This window comes from Ostrinia nubilalis, chromosome 10, assembly GCF_963855985.1.
Source record: "Ostrinia nubilalis chromosome 10, ilOstNubi1.1, whole genome shotgun sequence".
Classification (NCBI taxonomy): Eukaryota; Metazoa; Arthropoda; class Insecta; order Lepidoptera; family Crambidae; genus Ostrinia; species Ostrinia nubilalis.
The window spans coordinates 4186120-4202783 of NC_087097.1; the positions used below are offsets into that span (position 1 = coordinate 4186120).

The window sequence follows — 16664 nt, forward strand, 5'->3', positions numbered from 1 at the left end:
CAAAATTGGTTGGGAAATTGAATTAATTACATAAGCTTTAGCTACAATATGTTTTCCCCCATATACAAATGTCAAATTAAGAAATCCTAACACCTTTAAATTTCTCTGATCAGCCGATTTAACAATAATGTCAGATTTATTTAGTTGTTTAATGTAACTCTCTGGTAAGAAATTTAAAGGCACACAAATTATATCCGCTCCTGAGTCTACCAAAAATAATCCTGTTTTATCAAATTCCTTCACAAAAACATTACATTTCCAAACTTTCATGTCAGTTTTCTCTAACATAGATATAAAGTGAACGGTTTTACCTTCTTCCAAGTGATTTTCTTTTTATTCAATTACTTGTACAGTTTTCAAATTTCTACATACTCTTGCATAGTGGCCTCTCTTCCCACATCGATGACAATTGCTGTCCTTTGCCGGGCAAGTTATCTTATTATAATGTTGAAAGCCACAAGCCCCACATTTTCTGTTTTGTTCCTTGAATTCCTTTTTGATTCTCCCGACTTCCCGCTCCTCATATAGTTCCTCTGTTTGTTTGGTTTGTGATTCATGTTGTTTTATAATATCTATTCATGTTGTTTTATAATATCTATGGCCATTTGTAGGGTTAAATTCTGAGTAAGCTGGAGTTTTTCACTTAACTTGCTATTGTTGATGCCAACAACTATTTTGTCTCTCATTATCTCTTCCTTAGTGATCTTCTCGAATTCACAGTTTTTTGCGAGATTGTAAATTTCGGTTATATAGGTTGTAAAGGTTTCTCCAGCCAATTGTTTTCTGTTGTGGAACTTCGCTCTTTCAAATATTATGTTTCTTCTTGGTTCAAAATAGTTTTCAAATCCCTGCACAATTTCCTCGAACGTTTCTTTCTTTCCAATTTGAGTCATCACCTCCCCACTTCTTTCTCCAATGCAATACAACATTAAATCTCTTCTTTCTTCATCGTCCGTTACATTGCATATTTTTATATATTGTCTAAATCTCTGAATCCACCTCGTCCAAGCCGCCGGATCCCCAAAGTCCATGGCCTTGGGAGGCTCAACCATATTATTCTTGGTTCCCGACATCTTAGCAATAGTTTTTTCTCACACTCGATCTCTCTCCACTTGCAGTTGATGCTGTCCACCGCTGCCACCATGTAGTGTAGGATGTTATTCAATGAAAAGACAGGCTTTAAATATTCAGCAGAGCAACCATCTTGAAGCGCTCGCTCGTGCTCGTAGAGAGCCCATTCCCTCAGAGGCGCGAAAAGCCCAAACGTCACTGTCAGCTGTCACAGACCAACAATTACAGCACAATTTATAAGCAAGCATCGTTTGTGAATACGGGCGTAAATATATATAAAAAATATATAATTAATAATGACTTTGAAAACACTAAAGTTAAGAATCAGCGATAATAAAATATCCAAATGAAAAACTAATCTTTTCTGCGTCATTTTTCTCACGTAATATTTTTAATCAGGCCAACCCAGGTTTAGTAAATGTATAAAATATAAGCCTTTATTTACTGACGGAAAGAATGTCCATTTATCATGCTAAAGAGAGTTATATATTTCATGTTAAAGTATAGGTACCTAGTTTGTATTTAACTACGCTTTTAACTTATTCTCGACGAGTTATGTTAAAATTATCTCTAACTTTATAAATCTGTCTAGAGTCTAGTCTAGACGAACTCTATTGCTTCATTTGACTAATTAAAAGCGACATCTCTATAGTTTCCAATTAAATCAAGGTATTAAAGGTTGAAGATATTTTTGATTAGGTAATTCCTGAGAGAATACTTTTAATTAATTTATAAGAAAGCGCTGCGTGACAAAGTAGTAAGTATATGGCTTTCTGATTAGTCTTTTAATGAACAAACGTACCTGACTATCTAAAATAAAACATTTTCTGCCTATTCCTTCGCATTATTATACAAAAATAGATATTTTAAGACATTCTACGAGTAATATAAGTAATATATAATTCAATCTATTTTCATGGCAAAATTGATTAAAATTACTTCAGTGATTTAGGCGTGTAAATGACTGAATGAATTAATATTATAAATAATGCAAGTTCAACATCGATTTAGGACATTGGCATTATGCTAATTAAATTCAATCAGATAATCTTCTATTTCTGAGACCCTATTCTTCCAGACGTTTTTGACTCGACTCTACCTGTCTCCCTTATTCACCATTCTAAGCAAGTCGATGATAAAGGTGCATAGAATCGATCATTCACAGGGTAGACCTCCGCATGAAAACCGATTTACGCACTCATCTGAAAGAAATGTAGCAAAGGCGTACATTCTGGGCGTCCTTGCCTCGGTTTTAGTTGAGATAAGAAACATTTTTCGCGCCATAAAGTTCAACGCCGTGAAAAATGGCCGCCTATCACATGGGTCACTTCGCCTTAAGAAATTCATGTTCTAGATAATAGTCCAAATACGGTTATTTGAATAGAAAAATGTTATATTATGCCGTTATTATTCTTTGTTATTGCTCGGAAAATCACTCTGAATATAACAAAAGTTATGCGATTTTAAGTAACAATGAGAGAGATGTGTAGTTACTAAGAAGTTGATTTTTTCTTGAAACTAAAATTACGTCACTATTTTCCACGATTAACTTTAATCCCGGCTCAATTAGTACTTAATAATCTCGTTTTATCAAACCAGTTTATTCTTAATTGTTCATGAAAAGGCTGACAACAGAGGCTACCTTAAATAGTAGTGACCTAAATGCATCAGCTAAGTCTAAATCTAGCTGTCTGCGATTGACTAAAATAGATTTCATAAACTTCGTGAGCTCTATTATTTCAAAAGACAAACCTGTTATCTATGTAGGTAATCCCAATTCCAAGAAAATTATTAAAAATCTTAAAATATCTACCTATAGTTAAGCAAAAGGTATTGAAATCAAGGATGGGTCGTATTCAAGGTCTTGCAACTAATCTTTTCTGCCCGCAAACGGATCGTTAGGGACCCAAAGAGTCCTAGGAATGAATAGGGAAAATAATTATTATCAAGGAGGTCCAACGGGAATAAAGGGAAGTATGTTCCCACGCTATCATTAAAGGCGATTGGGTTGTCAGGGCTGATTCAATGTCCGTAATCAAGTTTTTTTGGTTTCACTTTCAGAGTTTTTGTCTTCAAGAACAGCGCTTATAGGCCAGTAGAATTAAACACAAAAATTGATTAAATCGGAAATAATTCCTACAAAAGATTTTTTTGCTTTAATGGCTTCATTGGTTGCCCATTAAGACTCTCCTAAGTTTTCGACTTCGACGGAGTTGTGCTTAAGTGGTGGGGGCCCCCGAAAGCGGCGTTTTTTCGGTTTTCCGGTTATACCGCGTAAAAGACTTACCCTATCGAAAAGTGGTCTTCATGACGGTTAAAGGGCACTTAATCCTGCATTGAATAAGACCAAATTCATATGTTTTGGACAAACCGTTCTCGCGCTAAAGTTCGGCAAAGTAGAAAATATACGTATAATTAATGACCCTCTCCACGTCCAATGGCTTGTTACCCACATACTTCCAAGCCTTGTAAAGGGTCGCCTTAATCAGTGTAACTCTAACAAGGCTCACGAGTTTGATTCGCTTATCCTTGTTCGTCCCAGCCGTTCCTTAACTGCGGTTGCTGCACCTCTTCCTGACACTCTCCTGAACGACTCTGTGTTACCTAATGTGGCTGCCTCTCTTCCTTGTACCCTCCTGTACGATTGCATTGCTTAGCTATATGCCTGGTCCAAGGTTCGACGCCACAAAATCAACTTTGTACGCGTGAAAATAGTTTAAATACTATTTTCCGTGCTTGCAACATTTTTCTTTACTGCTTCGCCTCTATTAGTCGTAGAGTGATTGTATATATCCTATAGCCTTCCTCAATGTATGAGCTATTCAACACAAAAATAATGATTTCAATCAAACTAGTAATTCTTAAGATTAGCGCGTTCAAACAAACAAACAAAATACTCTTCAGCGTTTTAATATGAACTTGTTGTTGTTGATTTTTGGCGTCGAACCTTAGACCAGGCATACGGCTAGGCAACGTAGTCATGCAGGAGGATACAAGGAAGAGGGGCAGCCACAGTAGGTAACACAGAGTCGTTCAGGTGAGTGCCAGGAAGAGGTGCAGCAACCGCAGTTAAGGAACGGCTGGGACGAACAAGGATAGGCGCATCAAGCTCGTAAGCCTTGATAGGGTTACACTGGTTGAGGTGGCCCTTTTCAAGACTTGGAAGCCTGTGGGTAACAAACCATTGGACGTAGAGAGGGTCATTAATTATACGTATATTTTCTACTTTGCCGAACATTAGCTCGAGAACGGTTTGTCCAAAACATATGAATTTGGTCTTATTCAATGCAGGATTAAGTGCCCTTCAACCGTCACGAAGACCACTTTTTGATAGGGTAAGTCCTTTACGCGGTATAACCGGAAAACCGAAAAAGTGCCTCTTTCGGGGGCCCCCACCACTTAAGCACAACTCCGTCGAAGTCGAAAACTTAGGAGAGTCTTAATGGGCAACCAATGAAGCCATTAAAACAATAAAATCTTTTGTAGGAATTATTTCCGATTTAAAAGCTAATTCTACTGGACTATTATAGATTGGATTAAATTAATGGATGGTTTCGTCTCTTTTCTTCAGGAAAAGGACATGTTGACTTGAATTAGGATCTTGTTCCCATTGACGCATGGACTTACGCAAAACCAAGCTAAAGTTAGGAATAGTTGAAAGTATTGAAATGAAAATATCACGGGTCCATATTCGGTTGCATAAAAAATATTGTCATAATTTAAGAGTGCATAAAGTTTTTTGGCATACTCATCATTTCGCATAACGTTCATACAGAATAATTCATAAGGCATATTTTTTTTGCCATAACCACTTTTATTATAATAATATTTTAGTATATATTTTTTCTGTATACTCGTTTTTTTAATAACGATTTCTAGGCATAACATTTATTGGCATCTAAACCAATGCCATAAATATTATCATTCATAATATACAAAATACCATAATTTTAACAAATATGAAATATAAAAATGTTATAAGTTAACAAATATAAATAGACAAGCAAGCATGCAAACAAGCATGCAAGCAAGCAGCAAGCATGCAATCAAACAGCAAGCATGCAAGCAAGCTGCAAGGAAGCATGTAAGCATGCATGCAAGCAAGGATGCAAATAAGCAAGCCTGCAAGCAAGCAGCAAGCAAGCAGCAAGCAAGCAGCAAGCAAGCAGCAAGCAAGCAGCAAGCAAGCAGCAAGCAAGCAGCAAGCAAGCAGCAAGCAAGCATGCAAGCAAGCATGCAAGCAAGCAGCAAGCACGCAAGCATACAAGCAAGCAGCAAGCAAGCATGCAAGCAAGCAGCAAGGAAGCATGCATGCAAGCATGCAAGCAAGCATGCAAGCATGCAAGCAAGCATGCAAGCAAGCATTAGGATTGCCTTATCTCCGGCGCTGCGGGAAGTGCGGTCCTTCCGCTCTGGCGTAACATATACCCGGCATGCCATGCTCGCTTCCGCAGCTTCGGCTTGCTGGTCGCCTTCGGCGACCAGCCTCAGCCGCTCCAGCTCGCACGGCTGCCGGATATATGTTACAGCGAGCGAGGACCGCACTCCCTCCGCGCCTCCGGCTTTTAAATTACACTCTAGTATAGGGCAGACTAGTACCACGTGGAAGAGACCACGGCCAGTCGGGATCAACATAATTTCAGACCAGGCAAGCTTAATGTTGTAAAAGAAATGTGGACTGTATAATATATGCGTTATAATAGATAAGAGGGATTCAAGATCAAACAGAATGTAGTTTCACGAGCTTAAGTTTTCTAAGAAACAGGTCAAAAATTAAGAACAAAAATGACAATGATACAGAGAATTTAGTTTTTGCAAATCTATAGGCCGAAAGAGTATAAAGGTGGAAGGAGGATCGTTCGCAACATCACAAATACATAATTATTTACTCTTCAATGTTGGTTGCTCTTATAGACAATATTTATGACTTTAAATGTTATAAATAATTAAATTATGTTTATAGCATTTTATTAAAAACAAACTTTATGTATATAAAAATTATGTTCTTTACATTTATGATTATTTAAATTATGGTATTGAAAATTAGAGAAAGTTATTATTATGCCTAAGAAACCATTATGCATTTAGAAAACTATGCATATCAAAGTTTATGCGAAAAAACTTTATGCAAATACTGTTATACCAAACTAAATTATGATGAAAAATGTTATGCGTCTAAGAGGGCACCCAAATATCACTGTCTCTAAACAGTGGGGCAGCATAGAAAGAACACATATTACAATTAAAATGCCTGCTATCAAAATGTTTCTAAGAAGTGAGAAACATTTTCGCACCCAAACAAAAGAATAAACCAACATAAGTTATCGAGGGACTAGGCAGTAAATTTTCTGGAACTGATAGGTCGAAGGATACTGAGGCATACATCGCTCAAAAAATTTCAAATTGCGTTAGGATTTTGTTTAGAAAAAATGCGTGCTCGATCATGATTTGATCGAGAAGGTGCAGTCTGTGATGGATGATGCTAGCCAGGAAAAGTAGGCACAAGAAACATTATTTTTATTTTTTAATAGTATACCTACCTTCTTAGTAAATAGCAGTGTAGAGAAAAGTAAATTATAATACTTTCATTTCATTTTTCAATAATTTATTACACTTAATGAGTGTTGATTTGTAGTTGTACCACAGAATAATAATAAGTACTGTTGTACTCATTATTTAAAAAGGTAAAATGCGTGTTTTAGCATTTTATAACACATTTATTTGATTAGAAATTTATGCAGCATTTATGTGCTATACATAAAGTGACTATAGGTAATATCCAATTTTTTGAACAAGTAAAGTTAACCCGAACCAGTTAACTATAAATTTTATTAAAAAAGAGCTGAAACAACAACATAACCAAGGTACTTACAATAATTTTAGGTCAATTTTCTCCTTCAGAAAAGCGTATTTCTCATCAAGTTTTCAATTTTGCGCTCCCCACAGGGTTTCTTTTATCCCGTTGATTCCATGCCAATGGTCGGCGGTCAGCCTTGACACAGTTTGTCTTTTACAGTTTTTTCATCTGGCCATATTAGATTACATTGCAATAATTCTTTTACAATATTTTATAGACCTATTAAATTGTCAATTAATTCAAAAAGGTTACCTGATCTACGAAAAAGTACATGGCTTTCCTGAAAATGCAGCTTGGTTAAGAGAACTTTTCAAAATGTTGTGGGTCAATTTCCCAAACACATTTTTTGAGCGGCGTAGCTGAAAATCATATGTTTTTTATGACATAGAACTTTGATTTTTTTTTACACGAAAATATACAGAGGTTCCATTTTGAGGACAACATTATAAATGAGTATTTTCTTTTACAAATTCGACAAAAAATAATTGAACTAAGCGTTTCTAATTTTGGTGCAGTGTCCACATCCTTAATTTCTTACAATATGTATTTTTTTAGCTGAAGATCAAAACAGAACTTAGGGAAAAAGTATATTTTTGGATTATACAATCTATCTATTATCTAAGATTACCAAATTAAGCAAGTTTCCCAAATAACTGTGATTAAGTCACGTCCTTAAGTTTTGTCCGCGAAAAATTTATGATTTTGGTGTCAATAATGAAATAGCTCGTCAGTTTCTTTAAAGATCAAACAGGATTTAAACACTCCCATCATTCGTTAGGTTTAGTACCGCCCCCGCGAGCAGTAACGGCAGACGGGTGCAAGACCTCTGCGTCTTCCCGCCAAAAACGTAAATGTGTTGTTTTTTTTTAAACGGACAACAATTCTGCAATTTTGGTGTCTTTTTGTATAAGATTTCTAAGCTATTCTTTTTAGTTGAATTCCTCGTATAATGTAAAGGAACTGTTTTCATACCATGTGTTAAAATGTTATTGTTATATTTAAAACAGATTTCATATAATTTAGCTTTTTCAACGAGAATCTAATTTTGGTGAGTCAATTTTGGTGTTTTTGGTGGTGCACCAAAGCATTTTTAACCGACTTAACTCCGTCAATTGTGAACCGATTTTCAAAATTCTTTTTTTGTTCTATAGGGTACACTTATGTGGTGGTCCCATTGTCACCAAGTCAGGATCTGATGATGGGATCCTAGGGAAATCGAGAGTAAACCTCAAATTTTGTAGGAATGCAATACGTTTTCTAAAGTTATTCAAGTAGTCATCATCTAATGTTGATGAGGTGATGATGGAAGGTAAAACTCCTTAACGCTTAGGAGTTGGAGGATAATTCTTTAAATATTTTAGGTAGGTATGTACATACAGTTGTATTATTTCAGGTATTTAAGATGAGCTGATGATGAAAGGTCAAACAACATAAGTTAGGAGTTAGATGATACTCAATACTCATTTGTTGATACATACATTGACACATGATAAATTGATACTTTTTAGTTGCCGATATTTAAAGTAGGGAGCCTGTATTTTGCTAGGAAGATTATTTACACTTGGATTGTGATTAAGACTATAATTTTCCATTACAAAATGGAAAATTATAGTCTTAATCACATTAAACATAGGTTCTGTCCCTCTTCAGTGACAATAACAAGGACTAATCAACTAAAAAGCATGAAAAAAAATAATTTTAACAAAAAAATTAAAACCGACGCCAACAATCACTTAAAAGTAGAAAATAAGTACGTCGTTATTTATTTATTAGGACAATATACCATGATTAATATTTTTGGAGTCGGTGCTGGTAAATTTAAAACCATTTCTTGAGCTTGGCACTAAGATATGACCGACTGACAGCATATTTTCTAATTTTGGTGCTTTAATATAAATTTTGGTGTTCTCTTAATTTTGGTGTAAGGAAAATCTAAGAAACTACTGGACAAAATTTAATGTCTTAATCATTTTAGAAACAGTATAAGTTTCCAATAAATTTGATCTATAATTAAAGAATAAAAATACACAAATAACAATTTCCACCAAAATTAGGCAAAAATATGCACTTGTTGAAATTCACCCTTGTACAGTCAAGTTTTGCAAGAAGTTTACGAGTGGATAGCAATTTTATTGTGCTTGTAGGTAGATAGGAATGCAAGATTTTTCTTTAACCATTTTAATGTATTAGAAGTCTCTTTCTGATATTCATCTTTCTTCATTTGAATATAACTTTAGTATCTGTGTTACTACTACCAGTATATCATCAAGCTCCACTGCAGAACGCACCCTCTGTAATTTACCAGAGGTAAATGGAGGATGAGGCTTAACTACACGCTCTACGCTGGACAGACAGTACCTGCCTGCTACCTGAATAATTAGACAAAATTAACTGTTTCAATATTCCATTAAATAATAGATAGTAAATTAACAAAGGCGGATGTAAGTAAGGATGCAAGTATGATATCAGGATGGGAGTTGAACGGGATTAAGATTTTAAATTACTTTATTAATTCAGAGATTTTTGTTTTAACTAACTCTCCAAAATATTGTACAATCTGCTTTTTAAAAAAGATTCATAACTAATTCATTTTTTCGCATTCATATTGGCATGCGAGTCCTTATCTTTTCTAGTTGAACCTCGTTTTGGCATCCGTTTCGTTGATGGAGCTTGTGTTGTTGTAGTGGTTGTCGTCGTAGTTGTCGTAGCTTCTGTGGTTGTCGTAGTTGTCGTTGCTTCTGTTGTTGTCGTAGTTGTCGTAGCTTCTGTTGTTGTTGGAGCTTCTGTAGTCGTTGTGGGAGCTTCTGTAGTCGTTGTAGGAGCTTCTGTAGTCGTTGTTGGTGCTTCTGTAGTTGTTGTGGGAGCTTCTGTAGTCGTTGTTGGTACTTCTGTAGTTTTTGTAGCTTCTGTCGTTGTAGAAGCTTCTGTAGTTGTCGCAGCTTCTGTAATTGTTGCAGCTTCTGTAGTTGTCGCAGCTTCTGTAGTCGTTGCAGCTTCTGTAGTCGTTGCAGCTTCTGTAGTCGTCGTTGCAGCTTCAGTCGTTGTAGGAGCTTCAGTCGTTGTAGGAGCTTCTGTTGTTGTAGTACTAGGAGTTGTTGGAGGCATGGTAATTTTAAGTGGTTTCCTCGATGGGAAAGTGATCGGCTTAGGGGTGGTCTTCTCAAGGATGACCTTGACGATGCTCAAAGGCATCCAGTGACCAGGCATGTCGGCTTCGACAGGATTCGCAATGAAAATCAAGGGATCGTTTTTAGGTCCCGACCATTTTCTACCTAGTACACCAGACATTAGAATAATTGCGAATTTTACCACTGTAAATAAAACAGAGTAGCATCAATTAATCATCGCAAATAAATGTAAACACTACTTTTTAATTTAGACTTCCAATTTTATAGATTTTTCAGCACAATTCGACGCCATTCAATATCCCTATTTTAACCATTCCTTGCACAAAGTCAGATTAATTTATGAGTAGGTATTTACTTACTTTGCATATTAATATTATGAATACATAATTTTTTCGCATTCAAAATATTAATAATCCATTTTTCTTTGTTAATAACTTTAGTCGGTAATTTTTCACCATAAAAAATGCGATCGGTGAAAATTTTGAATCCTAATTTAATGATCTACATCACATGTTTTAACGGAATTCAAAAACTATAGCTTGGATTATTATTCACTTATAATTCTTCGAAACTTGAAGTAGAAGTGAAATAATATTTTATTGCCAATAGTAAAATAGCTTATTGAACTCGATATTAAATCATGTTGAAAATTCTGTGGAAATATTATAAAAAATAATAAGTTTTAAATCCTATTTGGAAAATGGGAACACCTTCTGTATTATCTTATCTTATCTTATCTTCTGCATAAGCTCTCCTTACTTTATCTAAGTATAAGATTATTTAATTTTATTGTTAGTTAGGTAAGTAAAATTGATCCCTAAGAAATACTTATAGTATCTAATGCTTAATGATGATGATGATGATGACACCATCAATCGAGACAATTTCATAGCGGAACCAATGACAGGGGACTAACTTCCTTCACTGGTCCTTTTAATAGTGGACAAGCAGCTGTAGATCCTGGCTTCACAGGAGTTGCAGTGGTGAAAACGAGCGGTGGGATTATATTAATAATCGTACCAAAGCAAAAATTTCTTCTACTTATTACATTCATAATATACCTATTTCTGAACCCTGAAAAGAGCTTATTATTGTAGCAATTAGTACTCTATTTCTAGTTGATAGAAACTAAATTCAGTCCTGTATTTTAATTTATACGATCTGTATTAAATTGGCGTAGATCGCGAGTCAAAGACTTGGAGATCTGTCTGTTAAGACGCCGATACTGAGCAGCATCTTCAGAGGACTGCAGAACCAAGTTTCGTCTCTCTTCCATAAGTTTATTGGTGAGGTCAGAGATCTTTTTGGTTCCTTTTGGACGACGGGTTTTAAAGAACTTAGACCCAGTCGTTTGGACAATTTCCACGAACCTGTCATTGTATTCGTCCACATTTTCGCAGTCTCCTAGGCATTCGAAACGATTTTGCAACTCGAGCTGAAAGCTTTCGGGGTTTTGGAGTTGGATGGGCGCTGGGCGGAGCGTAGACTTCATCAGTCGACGCCTCTCGAGCTTGGGTCTGATATTCAATGTGCCTCTTACCATTCGGTGATCGCTTCCTGTTTTGACCGAGTTGATCACAGAGACATCATTGAATATATGCTTCTTCGTCGACAAGATGAAGTCGATCTCATTTTTTATAGCGCCATTGGGATGCAGCCATGTCCACTTTCGCTGTTTTGGCTTCCTGAAGAAGGAGTTCATCATAAAGAGGCCCTCCCTCTCCATAAAGCCAGCCAGCAGTTGGCCACGTGCGTTCCTCTCTCCATACCCAAATTGCCCCACTTTCAGCTCATTATCGCTTCGTCTACCCAGCTTCGCGTTGAAGTCCCCCATCACAACGGTAAAATGGGACCGGGAGCTATGTATGGCTCTGGAAATATCCTCATACATAGTCTCCACTTCGTCGTCGGGGTGTTCCGTGGTCGGTGCGTATACCTGTATGACCTTCAGCGAATACCGTTTGGTGATTCTGAGTATAAGGTACGCTACCCTCGCCGAAACACTCTCGATCTGGACCACGTTGTTGACAAGGGACTTGTGGACGATAAACCCGACACCACCCTGGGACTGCTGGTCGCCCTCCCGGAAATAGAGCAGGTTTCCGGATTTCAGGATTATGGTGTCCTCCCCCTCTCTTCGGACTTCGCATAATCCTACGATATCCCACCGCAACCTGCTCAGTTCTTCCTCGAGTTCGGCGAGCCTCACGTCAGTCCGCAGCGTGCGAGTGTTAAATGTTGCCAGGGCCAGAGGTCGTCGGGGTTGGTAGCCTGTCGGTACCCGGTGATTCTTAGCACCCCTCGCCCCACCGTTACCGTGACCGCTACCGTGGCCCGGGATAGTGGGGCCGCCGGGGACTAGGGGCCGTGTTTTTTTGTTCCTCTCCATGGGGGGGATTTGCCTTAATCGCCACGCTTGGCAGGCGGGTTGGCGATCGCAGTTTTTTATAAGGTTTCGCACGCAGACGCTGCTGCCCGTCCGGTGCTGCAGGGATTTTGTCGCCTCTTACGACACGCCTCCTGTTGGCGGTGGGGAAGAGTATTCTTTATGGCCGTCCCCACACGGCACTTTTTGTGTCTCCGAGGCGATTGAGCGTAACAAAGGCTCTAAAGTGTTCGCTAGGGATCTGTCTGTTGGCCAAAGTCAACTGACCAAGCTGAAGACCGAGGATGGCAGAGACATCTCGTCGGGGCCTGAGTTATTGGAAGAGGTTGAGAAGTTCTACGGACAATTATACACGAGTGTACGTACACCTGTCACAAATCTAGCCGAAGACCCAAGAGCTAGACTGACCCGACACTACACCGAAGATATCCCGGACGTCAGCCTGTACGAGATTAGAATGGCTCTCAAACAGCTGAAAAACAACAAGGCACCGGGTGATGATGGAATCACGGCTGAGCTTCTGAAAGCAGGCGGAACGCCGGTACTAAAGGCTCTTCAGAGGCTGTTCGATTCCGTCATACTTGAGGGAAAAACGCCTACGGCATGGCACAGAAGTGTGGTGATACTTTTTTTCAAAAAAGGCGACAAAACCTTGTTGAAAAATTATAGACCCATCTCACTTCTGAGCCATGTCTACAAGCTGTTTTCGAGAGTCATCACGAATCGTCTCGCACGCAGGCTCGACGACTTCCAGCCTCCCGAACAAGCCGGTTTCCGAAAAGGCTTTAGTACCATAGACCACATACATACGCTACGGCAGATTATACAGAAGACCGAGGAGTATAATCAGCCACTTTGTCTGGCGTTTGTGGACTATGAAAAAGCCTTCGACTCGATCGAGACCTGGGCAGTGCTACAGTCTCTCCAACGGTGCCAAATTGACTATAGATACATCGAAGCGCTGAAGGGCTTGTACGAAAACGCCACAATGTCGGTCCGCCTCCAGGATCAGAACTCGAAACCTATCCAGTTGCAGCGAGGGGTGAGACAGGGAGATGTCATATCTCCGAAACTGTTCACCACCGCCCTGGAAGATGTTTTCAAGCTTCTGGACTGGAGCGGATTCGGCATAAATATCAACGGCGAGTATATCACACACCTTCGTTTCGCGGACGATATCGTAGTCATGGCTGAGACCGTGGAGGACCTAAACACAATGCTCGATGGCCTCAGTAGAGCCTCTCAACAAGTGGGTCTTAAAATGAACATGGACAAGACAAAAATTATGTCAAATGCCCGTGTTGTACCCACTCCTCTGAAGGTTGGAGACACTACACTCGAACTTGTTGACAATTATGTATACCTGGGACAAACAGTCCAGTTAGGTAGGTCCAACTTCGAGAAAGAGGTTAATCGTCGAATCCAACTCGGCTGGGCAGCGTTCGGGAAGCTTCGCGAAATTCTCACGTCCGAAATACCGCAGTGTCTCAAGACAAAAGTATTTGACCAGTGTGTGTTGCCAGTGATGGTGTATGGCTCTGAGACGTGGTCGCTTACTATGGGCCTCATAAGAAGGCTCAAGGTCACCCAAAGAGCGATGGAGCGTGCTATGCTCGGAGTTTCCCTGCGTGATCGAATCAGAAATGAGGAGATCCGTAGGAGAACCAGAGTGACTGACATAGCCCGCAGAATCGCTAAAATCAAGTGGCAGTGGGCGGGGCACATAGCTCGAAGAGCTGATGGCCGCTGGGGCAGGAAAGTTCTTGAGTGGCGACCACGAGCTGGAAGACGTAGCGTGGGCAGGCCTCCCACTAGGTGGACCGACGATCTGGTAAAGGTCGCGGGAAGTACCTGGATGCAAGCGGCGCAGGACCGGTCTTTGTGGAAATCCTTGGGGGAGGCCTTTGTCCAGCGGTGGACGTCTTTCGGCTGAAACGAACGATTTTAATTTGGAACATCTAGAAAGATGAAGCCCCGGTTAATCACCAATTTACCTCTACCTCATAGTTCTGCCGCTGCCTCGTAACAAGTTACTTTGTCAACGCGGGCCGATCCGGGAGACAAATTGCCAAAACGGACCTAATCTCTTGAATGAAGAACGATCAAAACCCTTTTACGAGGACCTTTAGAAGGTCCAAATTGAAGAACAGTGACGCAATCCTTCCACCTGCCAGCCACCCGATATTTAATCAGAACACGAACCTTTGTCCTGAAAATCTCGGCACTATAGTCTACCATCATTACGTAAGAATGGGCCGAATTTGAAACTTATTTGACACAATCACCTTTTGTGTTACCGTGCGGTACCGTGCTCGATATTTCAATAAACAATCGATGATTTATTGGTGTATAATCCTACTATCCTATCATATCCTACTATCGTAATATTATAAATGCGAAAGTTTGGATGTCTGGATGTCTGGATGTTTGATACTAAAACTGCTTAACGGATTTTGATGAAACTTTACAGTATTATTGTTTATAACCCAGATTAACATATAGGCTATAATATAATTATGACGATCTGTGACAAACTAAATTTCACGCGGGTTAAGCCACGGTCAAAAGCTAGTACTTAGTATTATAAATAAAAGCATTCATTGATCGTTTCAAAAGATATCTAACGATACGATAGATTTAAAAACCATTTATAGGGACTTCAAAGTCTTTATCACTTTATTAAGGAAAATCGTACCTAGTATAACTGCCCGTGCTTATGGTTACTATGTAGGGTAATTGCGCCGGTTTTCCGTCCAGCTCCTGTTTTCGTCCATTTGACCGACTTGCCAAAAACAAATACGGAAAATAAGAATACAAACATAACTTTCCGTGCAAGTTTGGACTTGTTACAATCTATAATAATCTAAGTAACAGTTCTGCCTGCATGAAAATGTAATTTGACAAGTAATAACTCCAAAAAAATCTACGCAAGTTACTGCTGCACACAGGTGAATGGAAAACGTCGTCAAGTTAGAAAAATAACGTGCCGGTAGGGAACTTTCGTGGTATGTTTAATTACTGTTTTAGCTACTTTACGTAATGTTTTTGGCACGTATGTCTAATTATTAGCATAATAAACACTATTTTAAGGGTTTATTAAAGTTTTTGTATAGAAATCTTAGATAATTAAGTGGACTAATACTAGCATAACAATTTTGCAAGATTTTGATTTTCGTCCACGTGGACGGAAACCCTGACACCTAGTTAATATTTTTAATAATCATTTTACTTCAATGGACCTACAAAATACAATGTTTTTTCTTCCAATATGATCTTTATTGCTATTACATTAAACATTTTAGTTTACGTCCACTTTTTAACAGTGATAAACCCATAAAAACCGTTAAAAAGATGTGGACGAAAACAAAAAACAGCTTTAAACGTTGTTGTGTTTTCGTCCATGACGTCATGAGCAAGCACTGGGGTGGACGAAAACCAAAATTAGCTATTCCTGTAGATTAGTTTTCGTCCATTTGTCCTTCGACCTATTGAAATATTTTCCTAAATTTAGGTAAGAAACTTATTTAAATCTTTTTGATATAATTTGAAAGCTAACAAAATTACCTTTCAAATGATATACCACAATCCATAGTTACTGTATTGTAGAATTGGTTTTAAGTTAATAATTCAACTGCACCCTTTTTTCTACACAGTGGTCGAAAACTAGCGTAAACTAGGACGAAAACTGATTTTTTTGGACGAAAACTAGTGAAATCGCCTCTTTTGCATAAAATATTTTTTATAAAAAAAACCCGTGGTATTTACTTATTGTCATATAATATTAACGTAAAGTAGACTATATAAGGACTAAAATGACATATGATACATATGAGTAAGGGTATTTTAAGATATTCATTTCGCATCACAAAGTTGGCAACTCCGATAATTGGACGAAAACTAGCGCACTTACCCTACATCAGGCTGTCGTTGAGCTAATAAGACTAGGCTCTTGACAACGGTGTCCTCAGTTTTGTTCTTCTCACAATAAGATGCATTGTTGGCATGAGCACCAGTGACCGTGGACCCCAAAATACAGAAACGACGCTAATAGAAGTATAGAACACTATTATGATTCAAAATCAAAAAGCAGGCACGGTTGAACTAAGACTAGGCGCAGACCATCGATTTTAAGTTGGCCAATAGTTTATTAAATTATTACTATTGCTAAAACTGAAGCCGTTTGCTGTATGGATTTTTTGAATAAAGTAATAAAGTCTTTATT

The 16664-nt window shown here is 38.3% G+C and overlaps 1 protein-coding gene across 1 annotated transcript; it reads right to left on the reverse strand.

Moving 5' to 3' along the window:
- Window positions 1–9514: 9514 nt before the first annotated feature.
- On the reverse strand, window positions 9515–10617 carry LOC135075524 (salivary glue protein Sgs-3-like). The gene is made up of 2 exons (XM_063969948.1): window positions 10416–10617; window positions 9515–10239 (listed from the first exon to the last, which is right to left on the reverse strand). Exons 1-2 carry the CDS (start codon window positions 10420–10422, stop codon window positions 9515–9517), a joined length of 732 nt encoding a protein of 243 aa, XP_063826018.1. The 5' UTR covers window positions 10423–10617.
- Window positions 10618–16664: the final 6047 nt, after the last annotated feature.